At 38.4% G+C, this 20,804-nt stretch overlaps 1 protein-coding gene across 5 annotated transcripts in view; it reads left to right on the forward strand.

Annotated features, from left to right (window-relative positions):
- The window catches only part of phka1 (phosphorylase kinase, alpha 1 (muscle)), a 49,835-nt gene that overhangs the window by 6,860 nt on the left and 22,171 nt on the right, over positions 1-20,804 (forward strand). For all 5 annotated transcript variants that reach the window (XM_015385498.1, XM_015385499.1, XM_015385500.1 and 2 more), the window contains exons 2-12: positions 7,568-7,726; positions 7,821-7,868; positions 7,978-8,146; positions 8,236-8,318; positions 8,408-8,488; positions 15,098-15,196; positions 15,288-15,434; positions 15,567-15,620; positions 17,751-17,873; positions 19,458-19,553; positions 19,652-19,759. In XM_015385498.1, coding sequence (XP_015240984.1) covers positions 7,568-7,726; positions 7,821-7,868; positions 7,978-8,146; positions 8,236-8,318; positions 8,408-8,488; positions 15,098-15,196; positions 15,288-15,434; positions 15,567-15,620; positions 17,751-17,873; positions 19,458-19,553; positions 19,652-19,759 — 1,167 coding nt within the window. The remainder of the gene's footprint in view (positions 1-7,567; positions 7,727-7,820; positions 7,869-7,977; positions 8,147-8,235; positions 8,319-8,407; positions 8,489-15,097; positions 15,197-15,287; positions 15,435-15,566; positions 15,621-17,750; positions 17,874-19,457; positions 19,554-19,651; positions 19,760-20,804) is intronic.

The following is a 20,804-nucleotide window of genomic DNA, read 5'->3' on the forward strand; positions in this document are numbered from 1 at the left end:
GATGAGTGTCGTCTCCCCATCTCTGAGGATGACTACTGTATTAAATGTCAGTCTTTGTGGCAAATGTAAATCTACAGCAGTGCTGCTGGACTGAATCACCTTCCATTTGATCCACTATCAGTATCTTTAGAGGAGAAATAAACACAGCTTTAAACTCCCAAAGTCAGGTTAGTGTGGTTCTAAATTAGATCTCCAGGCCAGTTGGGATGCAGAAACAAACCACATGGTTTTCTGTTTCAGAATCCAGCCTGAGTTGTACGGTGTAACTCTGTTTTATTCATTTTTTTGCTTATGTTTTCTTTTCATCACAGAGCAGATCTGCTGATGGATTTCTATGTGTTATTTTGATAAATAAATCCTGGGTAAAACAGTGACAAATTAAAATTGCAATCCTGTTATAAACCTTTTAATTTGTTTAATTTGAAATCTGCAGCTTTCCACAAAGATCTTTGTTGGAACAAAATACTAAATCCAATAATGTTATATTCTATATGTGAAGAGGTTAAAACATTGCCCTCAGTGATGTAAAACGCTCACTAATATGAGGGGTCAATGGGTGTGTCTGCAGGAAAAAGATGTATCAGCAATATTAAAATAATCGGTTTTAATTGTTATTTTGTTGTGTATATATATATATATATATATATATATATATATATATATATATATATATATATATATATATATATATATACATACATACATATATACATATTAGTGTTTGACTTATAAGGAGGGAGCTTTGCTCCAGTCCCACTGGACTCCAGAATGCACTCACATGGGGAAAAAAAAAAGAAAACTGACTTAGTTTTTCTGATTTAATGAGATAATTTTTACAAAAATAACTTTTATAAAGTTTATTTTTTTTCTGTATTAACAAGCTAATTTAAGTCTTTTACAAGTAAATAGATAAGCCATTTTTTTCTGTATTATGAGATAAACAATGAAATAAGATGGGGGTGGGGGGCAGGCAATCGTGGCATGAGTCGCACCCAGTGCGCACACTGGAACAATGGAAATTTATTTTGTGTAATTTGTGAAGCTTTAAGTATTTCCCTGCATTTCTTACAGATGTTTTGTTTCAACTGGTCACACGGATGTAGAGCTCTCAATGATATAAATACTTCTGACTTCTACTCATTACATTTGGTTTTAAAGGGTTAAAAACAAAAATTAAGATGTTGTTTGGTAAAATAAAAAAAGATTTCCTATGGCTAATATTAAAAAAATAAATAAATAAATCTGTTTTCTTTAAAGATATTTGCGGCTCTAAATAGCTTTTATTTATCTGGTTATTTAGGATCTAAAAGGTTGCAGACTCTGTGCTTCAAAACATGAACAGTGGCTTTTCATAGCTTTGCTGGAGTAGATTAGGCTGGTTGATCAGTCAGTTGGTCGATTGATTGTTGCACCCTTCACCCAAACTTTAGAACCTCCCATCACCACCTGTAGACGTACAGAAAACAGAAGGACTCAGTGAGGAGGAAATGTTTAGTTCACAGCTTTCATTCCTATAGACCACCATTCAGAAAGTTTGGAATATTGAGATCCTTCAGAGAAAATTAAACTAAACAGTAAAAATGATAATGATGAAGCAGTTTTGTGTTTAAAGCGGAGGTCTTCAACAGGGGGTCCCTAACCCCTAGGGGGTCCTCGGAGTTACTGCGAAAGTTTTGGTTGATTAGACTTTTTTTATATTCTCCCCTGCATTTTTTTTCCACTAACTAAAATGTCTTTAAATAAACATTAACATGAATTCAACACATTGTAGTAAACGGATAAATGGAGGAAGAAGACGTCTTTCAGTCATCAATGCACACATTCAGCGACACACAGGAGCTCTTTCACGCTGAGTACCGTTTCATTCACAACACCTGTCCCATCAACCAGGAATCAGAATCAGAAATACTTTAATAATCCCAGGGAGAAATTACTTTTTTTTTTACATTACTCCATCTGTAATAGAGTGACTATAGTGTTTGATAGAACACAGTTTCATACAATATATATTAGGGATGCACGATATTGGGATTTTGGACGATATCCGATATGCCGATATTTTAAAACTCATGTAGCCGATTATCGATACCGATGTTAGAGCTGGATAAAAATAAGTAGTCATTGAAAATAGCAGTTTTGTTATCCATTTCTGACACTTTGAAAAATAATATACTCAAATATATTTCCATATGCTGATATCAAATTGATTTTTAAAAACGCGGTATCGATCTATTTTACTTTCAAAATCTCGTGAAATTTCATCGTTCTGTTACAAACTCTCGTGATATTTTGCAAATTCTTGTGAGATTTTGTTAGTAAAATAGATCGATACCGCGTCAATATATCAACATATAAAAATATGGCAACATTTCGGGAATTTTCGGGGGATTTCGTAGCATAACGATGACATATAGCAATATTTCATTAGTAAAGAGATTGATATGGTGTTTTTAAATGACAATATATCAGCATATAAAGATATTGTGATATTTTAATGTATCAATATTTTTTCCCTCGTCTTTAGAAGTTTTTAAGTCTGTAAAAAAGAAGTTTTTGAGGAAGAAGAAGAAGTAGTATTTTTTATTTTTTTTTTTACTTTAGAAACTCAGAAGCTGATCAAATATCGGGTTAAATATGGGTGGGGTGGCCGATATTCAGTTTTAAGGCTGATACAGGCCGATACCGATAGGGGGCAGATTATATTGTGCATCCCTAATATATATAATTAGGGGTCCCCACTCCATCTCGCCATCAATTTGGGGGTCATTGGCCTGGAAAACATTGAGGACCCCTGGTTTAAAGCATTAAACAGGCTTTCTGCAGGTCACAAAAATTTTTTTAAAGCCATTAAATTAGTATTTTTTTAATTATGGCCTTAATTGGCATTAAAATGTTTATTGTGTCATTTAAAATGCTTTATTTAAAAAAAAAAAAGTTTATGAAAACAATTTTTTTCTGCGATATATTTACACTGCTTGATCGTAAAGCCATATGTCCGGAAAAGAAGCTCAAGGCGGAGAAAAAAATAGACAATGGGGAAAATGCAAATTTCAACAAAAGTGGCTGGAAAAAAAGGAATTGGGGAGAGGTCTGCAGCCTGTCGACAGTAAGGATGGAGGAGGATTTGACCGTGTTAAAGGTATAGAGGAGGATGTTCTTTTTCCGGGTGGATCATCAATATAAGTGGTCCTCTTAATTGTCAATCAATCTGGTGATATGTTTACTTAGGGCCTTCCTATGTGCTCGTCTCCATTTTAACTAACCGGTGGTGAGTCTGATATAGTGGAAAAATGTCAAATCATCTTTTGGAAAGTAAGCTTGTATGAGCGATGCAAACAGAGACTTTCAAACAGTGTGCCCGACGCGTTTAATAGGCGTTCCCTCTCGGGAGCGGGCACAGGGTTGTGCATGTGCATTTTTTTTTTCATAAAAAATATTCGTGAAAGGCCTACTATATTACCAAATTATTACCCATTTTGTCTACACAAGTGTAAATCAAAGAAATTTCATTTAGAAGAGCTCTCTAGACAATTTCATTTTTTAAAGTGCAGCCTTGATAAGATACAGTAGGCAGCAGTGAGCATTGCGCATCATTCCTGTTTGCTTAGCAGCAGTGATGTCAGACGGATCTGGATAGGATCTTAGCATCCAAATGGGATTTTTCCCCTGGTGGAAGAGGATCTAATGCTGGAGCATTAGCGGCGTGTTGCCGGGGCTTCACCCCATCAGTTGTTGTTGAGCTGCTACTACTGCCTAAAGCTCCTGAAGCACTCGCTTCACCTGGATCAGAGGAATTGGTTGTTTGTGCTGCTTTTATTACTACTATATCTAAGGCTTAAAAGGTTTTTTAGAGTTTTTTTGTAGTTTTCCCCAAAGTTTGGGTTGTTTGACCGTTCTCGTAACATTTTATTTTTGGGTCAGAAGCCAAAAAGTTGGTAACCTCTGCTCTAGACTCCTGACTAGTATAGAAATGGCTTTATTTTATAAACATTGATACGTTTCAGTCCATTGTTTTCTTCCATTTCCTGTATTAATTCTACATTTAAGTTACCATTATCATGGTAGTTTTAAAACTGCCATGTTACTTTTTTGTTTTTTTTTTATACACTAGACCACTTTTAATCAAGGTTTTAAGTGGAGCCGTTATTATTAAACTGTTTGATCTGAGGCAGGCGTATGCTAAACAAAATGCTACTTTCAGATCGCAAGAGCTGGAGAAACAAACCTTCTGCTGCTTCATTTTTTTATGCTTGTACACATTCAGGTCAGATGTGCACCTTTGACGCTCCTGAAGTGCGTCCAGTAAAGTGTGTTGTGGTCGGAAAATTTAGATTTCTCTTGTCTAATATATTAAGGTATGCTATTTATCCAGTGAAAAATGTTTTTACTCAGTTTGTTTCACCTGTAAGGCTGAGAGGATGTCTGAGTGAGAGGCGGTTTTAGACAAAACATACTTATTTCCACAACAAGCCAAATTCCTTCTCGAGGTTTGTTAAAGCGTGTGTAATTTGTTTTGACTCTGACACAACCTTCACAGTTTTTTCCTCAACATAAGTAAGGGAGACAAACTCATGTCTAGTCAGAACAGGGCTGAATACTGTGCCATAAGGGCCGCATGATGAACTGTTCTCTCTTTGCAAAGATATCATAAATAAAGTGCCAACTGAGTGAAATCCATCGATCTCCATTTATTTAACTATGGTGAATAATTGAATACTTTTTTCCCACTACAGCTCCAGATGCGTCTGATGCTTCTGCTCCTATGTTCAATGGCAGAGAGCGGCTCTGATATATTTACTGTTTAAAGTGGGTAAAAAGTAGTTTTAATATGTTTTTAAGTGAGAAAGTCCCCCTGAAAACTTCATCTGTGCAGTCAGTTCATCGAGATAATGATCCTACGGCGATCTTACAATCCTACTAACTACGGCCTTCAAACATTATTTCGCTGTCGGAGCCGCTCAGACCGCCGTACACAGTGCATGGCGCTCTGCCACTAGGAATCTCCTTCAACAGAAGCCTCTGGCCTGGTCGTTTATTTGCGGTTTTCCGCTACTGTTCGCGGCGGCTGGAAGTAGATGTTGCCGTTTTTCAAAATCGAACACATTTTGCTGGCAGTTTCCAACATTTTAAGTTAATTTAGGCGTTTATACGGTAACTCTTTCAGAGGAGTGATCAGCAGTGCTGTGTCTGTCTCCCTGTCAGCTCCCAGCTCACTCCCAGACTACTTTAAAAAACTTGTGTTTTTAAGTGGAACTGATTTGATCTTGGAGAGAAAAATTTAAAAATAGAAAACCAGTTACTCAATATTTGAGCCAAAGTTTTTGACGCCTGTGTTAAATAAAACTGGCAATGATTTTTAAGATGTTGTCTTTTAAGATCAAAACTAAAAAACATGCATTTAAGCCTGGCAACGATTTGGATTTTTGAAAAGGTAAAATGTTTAGGACTTTAAGAGACATACCTGATAAATGCTGCTGATCACATTAGAACAGATGGTTCAGTTAGTATAGCTAGTTTAATGTCAATAAAACAGATGGATAAGGATGTAGCGTGTACTTTAGGTATGTTCTGAGCTGAAAAGGGTTAGATGTGAATGTTTTTCAGCTGAATCACCCTCTGTTTTGTCTGAAACAGGAGGAACTGGGGTAAACTGGGTGTTAGGACAGTTTTTGAACCAGGAACAAACAGCTCTGTTATGATACTTGTGTCCACTTCACTGCTCAAATAGAGCAAAGAGCTAAGAGTGGCCATTATTACCCCCGATTGGAAACAAAACAGCCCTGGAGTAGCTCTGATATTCCTGGTGGGTTTTTTTTTTAAATTCTCTTTGCTTTTTATATCAGTTTATTTTTTCAATCGGTCTGTTTTTCTTTTTAAAAACCCAACATGTTGACCTTACTGAGGCACATCTGTGCATCCTGGCTGCTAGCATCAATGTGTGACGGTCCTCTATGTAACAAAAGCTGCCTTGGTGCAGAAAGAGCTGACTTCCATTTTAGGCAATTGAGCTGTGGAAGCAGCAACACTTGAGAAAAGCAGCCGCATAGTTTAACCCTGTTACAACAGGAAGATAAGAGGGTCTATAGCAGGGGTCGGCAACCCAAACTGCCTAAAGAGCCATATTGGACCAAAAGAACAACAAATAAATGTAAAAGTCTTATATAAGCCTCGTATAGCAACACAGGCTCTAAGTGTTTTATCCCACTATAGAAAAGGACTATTTAGGCTTAAATATATAATAAGCATTCATGATTTAATGTTTATCCTGGAGAAAATGTCACATAGTAGCCTGAGGTGAGGGAGGAGCAGTGAACGCCTTCACTGCGCGGTTTAGGTTTTGCTGCATTGGTGAAATTATAGAAACACGATAAAGGAATCTTTCTACGGTGGACGTGTTTTTGTTGGGAGGAGTTGATTGAGTCATGAGGAACCAAGCAGGAACTGACATCCATCAGAGCAGAGCTCTCTAACCCTGAAATCCCACATCCTCCATCACCAGCGTTCCTTGGTGTGATTTATATTTTTAGGATTTGGGGAAAAATGGAAGAAAGTTCCCATCCCTGCATCAGAGCGCTACCTGTTTATCTGTGGACGGTTTTCTATGCTTGCAACCAAACTAGCAGCAGTAGTGGAGTTTGGAGATGCAATCCATTTCTTAAATCTATCTTTGCGCTGCTCTAATTTATCCAGAAGTTCTGCAATCGCACTTTTTCTCTCACTCCCAACTTGGTGGTTGGCTGCATATCTAGTCTTCCCTGGAAATGCCTTTCCATTTTTTTATTTTTATTTTTTGACAACCTTTCATTACAAAGCAAAAATGCAGGCAAACCTTCCACATTGATAATGAAAGCAAATTATTCGCTCCATTCTTTGAATCCTCTGTTCTCATCTTCCTTTTTTCTCTTTGGAATCCATGGTCCCAGACACACCTGCAGCTTTGTTTTCCTGGCACCGCGCCGCGCTGGTTACAAGATATGACCACTGATTTCTATGGCTATGACACAAATTATTGTTTAAATTTATTAATTATACAAATGTTTGCAGGACTGGAAAACATAAGTAATTTTTGTTTGACCTCCCGCACACTATATTAAAACAAACAAACAAAAAAAATCGATTTTTATACATTTTTTAAAAACCTCCAGGGAGCCGCAAGAGGGCGCTAAAGAGCCCGCAGCTGCGGGTTGTTGACCCCTGGTCTAACTCTGTTTTGCATTCTATGACCCCTTTGAAAAAGTAATAATTTCGGTCTAGTCCTTTCCCTTAATTTTCCACTTCACTTTGCTTTGTTTTTACCCTTCTAACATTTTCATTCCAAAAAGAACCTTAAAATTGTCTCATTCCTAAACGTGTCAAACAATAAACTTTTCTTCCCTTCAATTTATAATAATTTTAAAAAATCAGAGGAACTTGTTTTTTCCCATGACGTTCCTGTCTTATTTTTTTGCCGCAAGGTTTCATTGTTAGGCTTCAATATGTCCGTTGCCTCTAGATGCAACATAAAACATTTGATCTAGACGAGAAGCTGTCTGTTTCTACTGTAGTGAGTGATTAATGTGTTTCACAGGATCCAGTGACCGGCCTTCTTCCAGGGAGCAGTGACCATCCTGACGCCTGGGTCAGGGACAATGTCTACAGCATTGTGTCCGTTTGGGCCCTCAGTCTGGCCTACAGGAAGAACGCGGACCGCGATGAGGACAAGGCCAAGGCCTATGAGCTGGAGCAGGTGGGTGGAGGGACATTTATGTAGGCTCTCTTCTATGTTTTTAAAGAGGTGTGCATAAAGTCCTTTTGACATTTAACCCTCTTTGCTTCTATAGAGTGTGGTGAAGCTGATGAGGGGTGTGCTCCAGTGTATAATGAGGCAGGTAAGATCATCCATACTTTGGTAATAAAGAAAATGATTGTTCTACCATTTCTGATGCACCGTCAGACATTATCTGGAAACCTTAACGGTTCCTTTATTTTCTCCTACAGATGGACAAGATAGAGAAGTTTAAATACAGCCGGAGCACCAAGGACTCGCTCCACGCCAAGTACAACACCAGGACCTGCGCCACCGTCGTCGGGGACGACCAGTGGGGCCACCTGCAGGTGGACGCCACCTCTCTGTTCTTGCTCTTCCTGGCTCAGATGACTGCCTCAGGTGCAGCGTTGAACCTCACCCTATTTAGACCCTGAACTTAAACCCAACTTCTGAATGTGCTTTAATTTCCCTTCATGTTGATGTTCTAGGCCTTCATATCATCTACACTCAAGACGAAGTGGACGTGGTTCAGAATCTCATGTTCTACATCGAGGCGTCCTACAAAGTGGCTGTGAGTGTCGCTTCCTTCCAGCTGCTTCGCCTCTTGTTGAACTACTGAGTCTATCCTGAGTTTCTACCTTCTTTTCTGGTCTCCTGCAGGATTATGGGATGTGGGAGAGAGGAGACAAAACCAACCAGGGCATCACAGAGCTGAACGCCAGCTCCATAGGCACCGCTAAGGTTAGTTCATAGTCACATAAGTTACGCTAAAAGCAGAACAGGTGTGCCTGCGAATATGTTTGGCTCCGTGGGTTATTGCTCAGTCACTCCAGCGGCCTTTACGCTGACATTTAGGTGACCCAGCCTCTACAAACTGACTCTGGATCAGATGAGACGGCTTCGTTTTGACGGTTGCATTTAGTTTGTGGAAGCAAACCAAAAACAGAAGAAGCTGAGAAGATCTCTGCTTCATTACGCTTCTCCTTTTTATAATGAAGGAATCCTTAAATGTCCTCATAGAGCCGATCATTGTGCTTTAGTTTTAGCTTCACCCTCATACCCTCTGCCCCTCTCACTCTGAAGCTGTCCTTGGCCGACACCGAGCAGGGAGGTATCAGGTTCTCCTACACAGAAATATCACGGGACGCAAAGTTCTGACTGCAGTCTGCACACACACTCGGTTTAATTTAGGCATTCACCTCCGAGTCAGAGCCACAGCGGTTGGGCTGTGGTCCAGCAATGCAGCAAGATTCCTCCGATTGAAGAGGAGTAAAATCATCAATAAATGAAGATATTCAAAGAGAGGAATTTGTTAGAACAATATTGATGATTTATTAGAGAACTGAATGAAATTTTTAAGCAAAAGTTTAAACTATATCTTAGTAAAAAAGATCTATTTCATGATATGTCGAGATTTTTGGCTGCCTGATATATCAATTTTTTCAGTTCCTAATACCGATTTAAAAACAAAACATTTTAACTGAAACAAGGAGAGAAATTTGGCTACCTCTGCACCCCCACACTGGTAGATGGCGCTATATGGCCTTTGCTTGTTTATCTATACATGCAATTTTAAAAGCTGGGGAAAATATCGCAATATATAGCAATACTGTAATATCATGATAATATTGTATCGTGACGCATATCGTATCGAAGCTCCCATGCCAATACTCACCCCTGATGTTCACACTGTAGGTGTTAATGCTCAATAAAAGATTTTTTGTGAGATCCAATTTTTTTTTGTATTTCCAAATAAATGCGACTTGTATGTGATCTCCTGCATGAACTGCATTCATACAACGCGAGTGTCCTGCATGCACAGTAGAGGACGCAATGATGTCACAAGCAAGCATGCTCTGTGTCTTTAAGGAAGTAAACATGGATGGTGGCGCCGGAGCGCGTCGGGCGATCTTTGCCAACCTTTAAAACTCAACCTTTTCAAGATGGTTTAAAAAGAGAAGACTGACCTCCGCATTATCGTCCACCATGGTTGTTGTTTCTCCTCCCCCTTGTGCGTAGCAAGATGCAGAATAGTGACCTTTGACTATTAATGGCGTTCGGGTCGGATGAATGCGACCTGGCCGTTCAGACACGGGTCACATTTGAAAAGATCCGATTCGTTTCGGATTCACGATCATATAGCCAAGTGGCCTGGGTCGCATTGGAAAAAAATCAGATCTGTGTTGTTCAGAATGCCATGAAAAGATCAGATCCAGGTCGCATATGGGCAACAAAAAAATCGAATTTGGGTCACTTCAGGCTGCTGTGTGAACGTAGCCTTAGACAGCATGTTGAAAGTGTCTAATGCCTGAGCTTTTTTTTTTTTGGTGTAGTAAATAACTAAAAAAAAAAAGTGTGTTTGTGCAATCAGACAGAATTGACTCGTGGATAAAGGTTAAACTGATTCACAAAATATTACTTCTTTTGTGGTAATATAAAAAAATATATACATATTCTACGGCAGATTTTCTCAACTCTTTCCATTTTATATCAATAATAACAGCACAACAAACAAAGAGTGCCCCAAAAAATACCTATTCAATGTATTACTTCACTTTCTTTTATTCATATGNCCCTTAATTTTCCACTTCACTTTGCTTTGTTTTTACCCTTCTAACATTTTCATTCCAAAAAGAACCTTAAAATTGTCTCATTCCTAAACGTGTCAAACAATAAATATTTCCTCCCTTCAGTTTATAATAATTTTAAAAAATCAGAGGAACTTGTTTTTTCCCATGACGTTCCTGTCTTATTTTTTTGCCGCAAGGTTTCATTGTTAGGCTTCAATATGTCCGTTGCCTCTAGATGCAACATAAAACATTTGATCTAGACGAGAAGCTGTCTGTTTCTACTGTAGTGAGTGATTAATGTGTTTCACAGGATCCAGTGACCGGCCTTCTTCCAGGGAGCAGTGACCATCCTGACGCCTGGGTCAGGGACAATGTCTACAGCATTGTGTCCGTTTGGGCCCTCAGTCTGGCCTACAGGAAGAACGCGGACCGCGATGAGGACAAGGCCAAGGCCTATGAGCTGGAGCAGGTGGGTGGAGGGACATTTATGTAGGCTCTCTTCTGTGTTTTTAAAGAGGTGTGCATTAAGTCCTTTTGACATTTAACCCTCTTTGCTTCTATAGAGTGTGGTGAAGCTGATGAGGGGTGTGCTCCAGTGTATAATGAGGCAGGTAAGATCATCCATACTTTGGTAATAAAGAAAATGATTGTTCTACCATTTCTGATGCACCGTCAGACATTATCTGGAAACCTTAACGGTTCCTTTATTTTCTCCTACAGATGGACAAGATAGAGAAGTTTAAATACAGCCGGAGCACCAAGGACTCGCTCCACGCCAAGTACAACACCAGGACCTGCGCCACCGTCGTCGGGGACGACCAGTGGGGCCACCTGCAGGTGGACGCCACCTCTCTGTTCTTGCTCTTCCTGGCTCAGATGACTGCCTCAGGTGCAGCGTTGAACCTCACCCTATTTAGACCCTGAACTTAAACCCAACTTCTGAATGTGCTTTAATTTCCCTTCATGTTGATGTTCTAGGCCTTCATATCATCTACACTCAAGACGAAGTGGACGTGGTTCAGAATCTCATGTTCTACATCGAGGCGTCCTACAAAGTGGCTGTGAGTGTCGCTTCCTTCCAGCTGCTTCGCCTCTTGTTGAACTACTGAGTCTATCCTGAGTTTCTACCTTCTTTTCTGGTCTCCTGCAGGATTATGGGATGTGGGAGAGAGGAGACAAAACCAACCAGGGCATCACAGAGCTGAACGCCAGCTCCATAGGCACAGCTAAGGTTAGTTCTTAGAGTCACATAAGTTACGCTAAAAGCAGAACAGGTGTGCCTGCGAATATGTTTGGCTCCGTGGGTTATTGCTCAGTCACTCCAGCGGCCTTTACGCTGACATTTAGGTGACCCAGCCTCTACAAACTGACTCTGGATCAGATGAGACGGCTTCGTTTTGACGGTTGCATTTAGTTTGTGGAAGCAAACCAAAAACAGAAGAAGCTGAGAAGATCTCTGCTTCATTACGCTTCTCCTTTTTATAATGAAGGAATCCTTAAATGTCCTCATAGAGCCGATCATTGTGCTTTAGTTTTAGCTTCACCCTCATACCCTCTGCCCCTCTCACTCTGAAGCTGTCCTTGGCCGACACCGAGCAGGGAGGTATCAGGTTCTCCTACACAGAAATATCACGGGACGCAAAGTTCTGACTGCAGTCTGCACACACACTCGGTTTAATTTAGGCATTCACCTCCGAGTCAGAGCCACAGCGGTTGGGCTGTGGTCCAGCAATGCAGCAAGATTCCTCCGATTGAAGAGGAGTAAAATCATCAATAAATGAAGATATTCAAAGAGAGGAATTTGTTAGAACAATATTGATGATTTATTAGAGAACTGAATGAAATTTTTAAGCAAAAGTTTAAACTATATCTTAGTAAAAAAGATCTATTTCATGATATGTCGAGATTTTTGGCTGCCTGATATATCAATTTTTTCAGTTCCTAATACCGATTTAAAAACAAAACATTTTAACTGAAACAAGGAGAGAAATTTGGCTACCTCTGCACCCCCACACTGGTAGATGGCGCTATATGGCCTTTGCTTTTTTATCTATACATGCAATTTTAAAAGCTGGGGAAAATATCGCAATATATAGCAATACTGTAATATCATGATAATATTGTATCGTGACGCATATCGTATCGAAGCTCCCATGCCAATACTCACCCCTGATGTTCACACTGTAGGTGTTAATGCTCAATAAAAGATTTTTTGTGAGATCCAATTTTTTTTTGTATTTCCAAATAAATGCGACTTGTATGTGATCTCCTGCATGAACTGCATTCATACAACGCGAGTGTCCTGCATGCACAGTAGAGGACGCAATGATGTCACAAGCAAGCATGCTCTGTGTCTTTAAGGAAGTAAACATGGATGGTGGCGCCGCAGTGCGTCGGGCGATCTTTGCCAACCTTTAAAACTCAATCTTTTCAAGATGGTTTAAAAAGAGAAGACTGACCTCCGCATTATCGTCCACCATGTTTGTTGTTTCTCTTCCCGCTTGTGCGTAGCAAGACGCAGAATAGTGACCTTTGACTATTAATGTCGATCGGGTCAGATGAATGCGACCTGGCTGTTCAGACACATGTCACATTTGAAAAGATCAGATTCGTATCGGATTCAGGACCACATAGCCATGCGGCCTGGGTCGCATTGAAAAAAAATTGGATCTGAGTTATTCAGACTACCATGAAAAGATCTGATCCAGGTCGCATATGGGCCAAAAAAAAAACGGATCTTGGTCACTTCAGGCTGCAGTGTGAACGTAGCCTTAGATGGCATGTTGAAAGTGTCTAAGGCCTGAGCATTTTTTTTTGGTGTTGTAAATAATTGTTAAAAAAGTGTTTGTGCAATCGGACAGAATTGACTCATGGATAAAGGTTAAACTGATTCACAAAATATTACTTCTTTTGTGGTAATATTAAAAAAATATACATATTCTACAGCAGATTTTCTGAACTCTTTTAATAAAAAAAATACATATTCAATGTATTACTTCACTTTTATTCATATAAAGGGAAGTATTTTTTTGAAAGATATTCCTAAACAAATTTTTATCGTTAAATTCATCATGTTAATTTGTTATTTACTTAATTGGATATAGTTGATTATGTTAGGATTTAATACTATATATTAAGTACTGGAATGACATTTACAAGGTTCCCACAGTAGGGATAACATCAAATTCCAGAACTTTCCAGGACCCATTTTTTGAAATCCAAGGACCATGTGTGGCAGTATTTACCCCACTGCTAACCTCTGTAGCTGCTTATCAAGGATGTGTTTTTCAGGGCCTTCGTCTTACATTTATTTTTCAAATTCAGAAACCTTTTGCAAGGATCTGTAGGAACCCTGTACTTTTATTATCTTATGTATTTAAGTATATGATTTTGCCCTCCATATGCCTCAAGGATCACAGCACAATTATTGTGAAAACCATCTCACTCCCTCCATCTTGGTGTCTCGTGACCCCTGGGAGAACCCTACCCCCACTTAGGGAACCCCTCTTCTAAAAATAGTTTCTTAAAGTAGGAATATTGAAACGTGACACTGCTGAGGACACTAATAAGTTAATTGGAGGAAGATGTTCATAGAGGTCGGTTCCCTGTTCTTATAATGAAAAGTAGTGATTCGTTTTTCATCTTTGACCCAATAAAAAATGATAGAGGAATGTGATTAAAAAGTTATATTTGTTTCTTCTTCAGTGTTACTCCTGCAATTTTATTTTTCTATTAATAGGAGCATAAATCTGTAGAAAAAAAAGTCAAATCTTGTCCTGAGTCAGATTTTAATTAGCAGTGTTGACACCTGTTTGGGGCACAGGTTTAAATAAGACACATAAGGAGAATAAACCCGACAGCACTGCTGCGGGTTAACTTAAAAAAAAAAAATCTTTTCCTGATGCCAGTTGTTTTAAGGTTCACTTTCACATAGATCCCTTTGTATTAAAATGGATTTATTTGCCAACTTATTGACAAAAAGGGATGCTTGGGTTTATAGCGGAGCCAAAAAAAAAAAAAGCCCACATCACCACCCTTCCACCACCATGCTTATATGTCAGCCTGGCATGTTTATGTTGAAGTTTTTTAGTTACCCTTTAAAAGTTATAACCTTTCACTATTTTACGCTACTTTAACTACAATTGGACCAATAACTTTAATTTGACATCAGTCTAACTAATCCTCTTAAGTATGGAGAGTGAAGAGTGCCACAATTCAATAAATTAATATCTTATGAAATTAGAGAAATATCTTAAGAATTTACTAAAAATGGAAGTAAATACAAAATTTATTTATATAAATGTATAATTATATGGGCCTCAGTTAAATATACTGCTATATTTTATGAAGTTAATATAAATATTCCATTATTTAATAAACCATGAGTTCATTTAAAGTGTCACAAATCCGTTAAACTCAAGGAGTTGGGACTAGGGCTGCTCCCATAGAAACCCCCCACTCATCCACATCATCCTTAAGTAATTTCCCTCTGGGATTATTAAAGTATGTCTGATTCTGATTCTCTGTAGTTCTGTGCTGCTGGTTTAGTTTTTTTGGCGGAGGGGGTTGATTTTTGAAGCACATTGATTTTTTTCTTCCTCTATTAACACGATGAGACTGACACAATGATAACAAATGTTGCACAAGTTTAAATTAACAAAATAAAGGAAACATTTATTGAGTAAAATCAAAGACATTGGGAGTGGATAGCAGTTGGAGGAAGTGGAAACACGTGTGTTTTACCTGATCTCAAGGCACTGATAACTGGTTTGTTAAACAGGCAGCTTTGGAGGCTCTGGATGAACTTAACCTTTTTGGAGCAAAAGGAGGTCCTGGATCTGTGGTCCATGCTCTGGCTGATGACATACAGCACTGCCAAGTAAACCCACACCTACAGCACGTTCAATCCCACCGATGTGATCCTTGAACCTAATGTTCCCCTCTTTGTGTCTCGCTTTTCCCACCGTCAGTCCATCCTGACGTCGATGTTACCCAGAGCATCCATCTCTAAGGAGGTGGACGCCGGAGTCCTGGCCATCCTCACCTACCCCGCCTTCGCCGTGGAGGACATGAGCATAGTCAACATGACCAAGGAGGAGATCATCTCCAAACTTCAGGTACCATCCCCTTAAAATGTTCCAGAAATCAAATGTAGCCTTTTTTTCATTAGTGAAAATTGGCTATATTCACTAGATTGTTTTTTCCCCTTCTTGTTTAGGTGTTTTTTAGCTCTTTGTTTTTGTTTTCAGGGTCGATACGGCTGCTGCAGGTTTCTAAGAGACGGCCACAAAACTCCCCGAGAGGTAAAAAAAAAAAAAAGAAAACACATTCTGTCATTTTGTCCTTGGGAAATAATCCAGCTACATCAGATAAGAAACCAACTGAACTGTTGTTTTTTTTCTTTTAATCTCCTTGTGACTGTTTATTATGTTTTTAAACCGTATTATCAAATCACTGTAAGCTGGGGAGGTTTTCATTATCTGCAGAGACGGGTGCTTTAGTGGTCAGGTTTGTGGGACGATGTCCAGTTTGAGCCTCTCTTTTTGGTCAGTATTTTGGGAGGAGTTGCCAGCAGCAATTGGCTGCATGAATACCAAACAGGTTCAGGCTCACAGGCCAGTAAGTGTGTTGGAAGAAAACAGGAAGTCTGAAACAGTTTATTTCGTTTAAAGGGAGCTTGTATAGGTTGGTATTTTTAGATGGGAAGGTTTTTACCTCGTGTTTCTGCTTTGACAGAATTGTAAACCAGATAAAATGTCGTCTTTTATCTGTGATAAAGCTTCACAGATCCTTAACAAATGTATAAAAGCTCCTTAAAATTAAACATTTCAAAGCTATGGAATGTCGGGGAAATTATTTGTAAAGAAAATTGAAAATATCACCATAAAGCACCTAGCAAAGATGCTTGCATAGCATATTATTTGTCAGGTTAAACCCAGAAACTTCAATACATTTTACTGGATTTATTTTATATGAACAGAAGGGTTTTTTGAACCTAACTGCAAAGTAATGAGAAAATAATGAGTAACTATAGTTATTCATTATTAAAATCTGAAAAGTGTGGTGTGCTTCTTATTTCACCCCATTTGAATCTGTTTTTTTTTTTTTTATGAATAAATGGGGATTATTCACTTGGTGTAAATATTACCAGAAATGATCTGTTAGTTATACCATACTTTGACTAGGCCCCTCAAACGCATACAATGGAATTTAAACCAGTCTGTTGACTCAGAATGAAAATATTAGAGATATTTAAAACTCTAAATATGTTAAAGTCCTGCAGATGAATATTTATTGTAGTTTGAGCTCTTTTCTGGCGTCTGGTTGCTTTTACTTCCAGAATTATTCTCTGTTTAGCTCCATCCATCCAAAGAAAATCCCTAAAATGTTCTGCCACTATATTACGTTACTCTCCAGTGTCAGACGATGATGATGAACTGAACAAAGCTCTGTGATTTTATCTTATCAACTTTGAATGATGCCGGCTGCTTTTTTATGTAGGTATGATTTTATGTAGGGACTTCTCAGAAAGTGTAATCTAATTTATTAAACAAAAAAAAAATCATAAATGCATTTCCTTCTACAACAAAAATTAATTTATGTCAATGTACCAGATGCTACTATAATAAAAGTTACTTTAAACATTTATGTAAAGCGCTTAAAGATATGAAAGCATCACTTAAAATTTGATGAAAGCAACAACTTTAATTAATGTTGTTTGTATTATCATTACACTAATGGTTGAATTTGTAGAAGTGTTTGTTTGTTCTACCAATAGTTGGAACAGTTTGGAAACTTCTCATCTAGATAGTCGCAGGCAGAGATGTAAAATAAATATTCCTGGAGGAATCTGAGAAACTAAATGGAAAAACTTTTTCTAAATGTCTCACTTTTCTGATTAGGGCTTCCAACTCTATTCTATTTAATTCTATTCTAAATATGGCGCCCCCCGGTGGTTCAAGATGGATGGTGTTCACAATCGTCATGATAAAATTCCTAAAGTAATTGAAGGGCCAAAATATATCATGCAATACATTAAAGTGAATCTTCCATAAAATAAAATATATTTAACATTTATTTATGTATCTAATAGATAATTTAATCATCAAATATAAAATTAAGTAAATAAATAAATTTAAATTGATTAAATAATTAAATTTCCCATTTAACAATAGAAAAATACATTTTAAATGATGTTTTAAAGAATGAATGATCATTTAGAAGATAATTTAATTTAAAAATATAGTTTATATTTATGAATAATAGTTTTTTTTAGGGGGATGCCATTCTGTTGTAATATCTTGGGTCACAGGGTCACAGCGCTGCTCTGGATTACAGATTGATATTTTTACAGCTAAATGATGAGAAGAAGGACGTTGTGGAGGAACTTAAATCTTCTCACCTGGTCTTTGTTTCTCCTTCTCCCCATAAAGGACCCAAACAGGCTGTATTACGAGTCGGCTGAGCTAAAGCTGTTTGAGAACATAGAGTGCGAGTGGCCTCTGTTTTGGACTTATCTCATACTGGACGGCATTTTTAGCAACAGCCATGAGCAGGTAATTTATCTCTGTGTTTAAATCTGCTGTAGGAAATAAAGACATGTCAAACATTCTCCATCTCTGGATAAACCGCAAGAAATTCAAATAATATGAAACATTTTTCACTTTTGTTTCAACGAAAACAAGGTCTTACATGTGGAAAATAACATTACAATAATGGATGATTTTAATAATTATTATAATATATTGGTAATAATTATTTATAAATTTTCTAAACAGTCTGTAAAAACACTCGGCTCAGGAACATCTGAGACAGTTGGCCATCTTCTCGACTGATTGATTGACTTTATTGATCTCACAGTGGAGAAATGTACTCGTTACATCGGCTCAAATAGTCGAAGAAGAATGTGCCAAAGAAAAAAATGTGCGGGGGATATATACATATACAGTGCATCTACATATGAAGATTTTTTTCCTCTTTTCTTAATAGTTATTGCACAGGGTGTTTACATTGATATTTATATAGATAGATATTTTTATATGTAGCTATTGCACTGGGTGTCCAGAGTGCAGCCTAGCATAGAAGCGGCCTTTCTTACTAGTTGTTCGGCCTGCTCAACTCAAAGGCCCTCAGCCTCCTGAGGAGGTGGAGGCGGCTCTGGCCCTTCTTATACAGGGCGTCGGTGTTATGAGTCCAGTCCGGTTTGTTGTTGACATGAACACCTAGGTATTTGAAACTCTGCACCGTTTCTATGTCCTGCCCCTGGATGTTCATGGGGGAGTTCAGGCTGTACATCTATCAGAAACGAAAACAAAAAACCCTCCCAACTCTTCGTCTCCAGTTCTGCAGACTTCAGTTGGCATGTCAAAGATCATGGCAGGACTGTCATAAAGGTGCGAGGGAAAAGCCCAGCCTATTTTGGAACAAGGGATTAATGCTAAGGTTTTATTGTTTTCAGTGGACGAACAGAAAACTGCACATTAGTGCTGAAACAATTGTTAAAATAAATGGTCAAATATGATACACAGTCTAAAACTGGCAATTTGCTGAAAGGATAACCTACCTGCAGCAACAATTAAGACAGAATTCTACAAAAAATACTGCCGCTTTCCATATAAAGTTACAATTCTTTATATTAAATATATATCATTACATACATATACATATATTGTGTATTTTATATCATTTTTGCCATTTACAATTTGCATGAAATACGTCATAAAAGCTTCTTTTTTTTCTAAATTCCAAATGTTTATTTATTTAGAAATATTAATTTATTTAAAGTATTCCTTTTAGATAAATCAATTGGTTAATCGACTACTAAACAGATCAGTAGCTGCAGCCCCACTGCATGTGTAGTCTAATGTTAGGTGTAAAGCATGGTGGTGAAGGTATAAAGATTGGGGGTAGCTTTAAGGTTAAGTGAAACTCTCAATATTTGGCAAATACTTTAGACTTGGATGTGAGATGATCAGCTTAAATTTAATCCTGTGGTTGGAGATTCATCCTAAATTCAGCTGCAGATTTACAGTAGCTCGGCAATAGAGCTAATCAGAGTCCTGTGGTGTGACTGAAAGCTATTCATAAAGAAAACACCTGCAAACTTTAATACGGCGAGACCTGTGTTATTGTTATAATAGGTGCAGGAGTACCAGGAGGCGCTGGAGGGGATCCTGATCAAACAGAAGGATGGGATCAGGCTGCTGCCAGAGCTCTACAGCGTCCCTCCAGAAAAGGTGAAGAATTTCCATCTTTAAGAAGTTACAAATCCACCTTTAGCTCAAAGCTGCTCTTAATGTGATTGTAAACGTGCTCCTTTATGATGTTCAAACAGGTGGAGGAAGAGTACATGAACCCTCACTCCGTAGAAAGGATCCCGATGGGGAAATGTCCCCTGAAATGGGGACAATCCCTCTACATCCTTGGAAAACTTTTATCTGAGGTTAGAAAAATGAACTTCCTGTTTGGAAACCTGCAGTGTGCGTCCTCACTCAGTCTAATGCTGCTTATTGTTGCTCATCAACACAATGATAAAGGCTTAAAAACACTTTTTTTTTCTTAGAGAATTGGGATTTCAGAGTAGTGCTCCTAATACAGTCCAGCAGCTGTGAAATAATACGGAGCAGAATTAGAGGAAACTTGGTGTTGCACAAATTTGATTTGATATTTATATTACATTGAAGATTTTTTTATTAGTTTCGGTACAGCCCATCGAAGAAAAGACAACACACACAGACATGGGGACGGAGTGTCCGAGGCCCTGCTGCTGTAGAAAGGCGCTGCCCTTATAGTAAGACACACAGAAAGGAATTGCAACTGCTGAGGGGAGGAAAAAAAACATATTTCATACTTTATCCTTAGCAGGATACAGTTTGAGATTGGAAAAAAAAAAAAAAAAACTCATCACATAGCAAAAGCCAACACAGATAATGTGACATCTTGCAGGAACATCGAGGAGGATGAGAGGTGCGTATCATATCTGAGCAATGTGGGCAAAGTATGTCCATGAAGCCTGGGGTGAATGACCTTGATATATGTAACAGTTCATCATCCGACCAACAAGGCAGCTTCATAGATGTCTTGAGGGGAGCAGAGGGCGAATTTATTGGGGCTGCAGAGTGTTAGGAAACCGTATGAGGTCCCTTTTGTGCCAAAAAGGTGTTTGTGTCCATGTAAGGTGTGTGTCTGACATTATTTTGTAATGGTAGCTGTACATGTCGTGACTTTATCTGTCAAATGTTTATGTTTTGTTTGCTTATGCATTGTTTCTATGTGAAATATGTGCAGATAGCTAGTCTTTCACTTTGTCCTCATTGTTTGATCACGCTGTGCAACCTGTTACAGTATCTTCTGTCGTTACGTGACAATGTTTGCTCTGTCATTACAATCTGCTGTGTTCCCCGTTCTCATTCCGTCTGCATTGTCCTCTGATGTCTCCTGGCTCCATTATCCAGGGTCTCTTTTCTGTCCTTATTCATAGCGGTTTG

This window comes from Cyprinodon variegatus, unplaced genomic scaffold, assembly GCF_000732505.1.
Source record: "Cyprinodon variegatus isolate N-32 unplaced genomic scaffold, C_variegatus-1.0 Scaffold341, whole genome shotgun sequence".
Taxonomy (NCBI): Eukaryota; Metazoa; Chordata; class Actinopteri; order Cyprinodontiformes; family Cyprinodontidae; genus Cyprinodon; species Cyprinodon variegatus.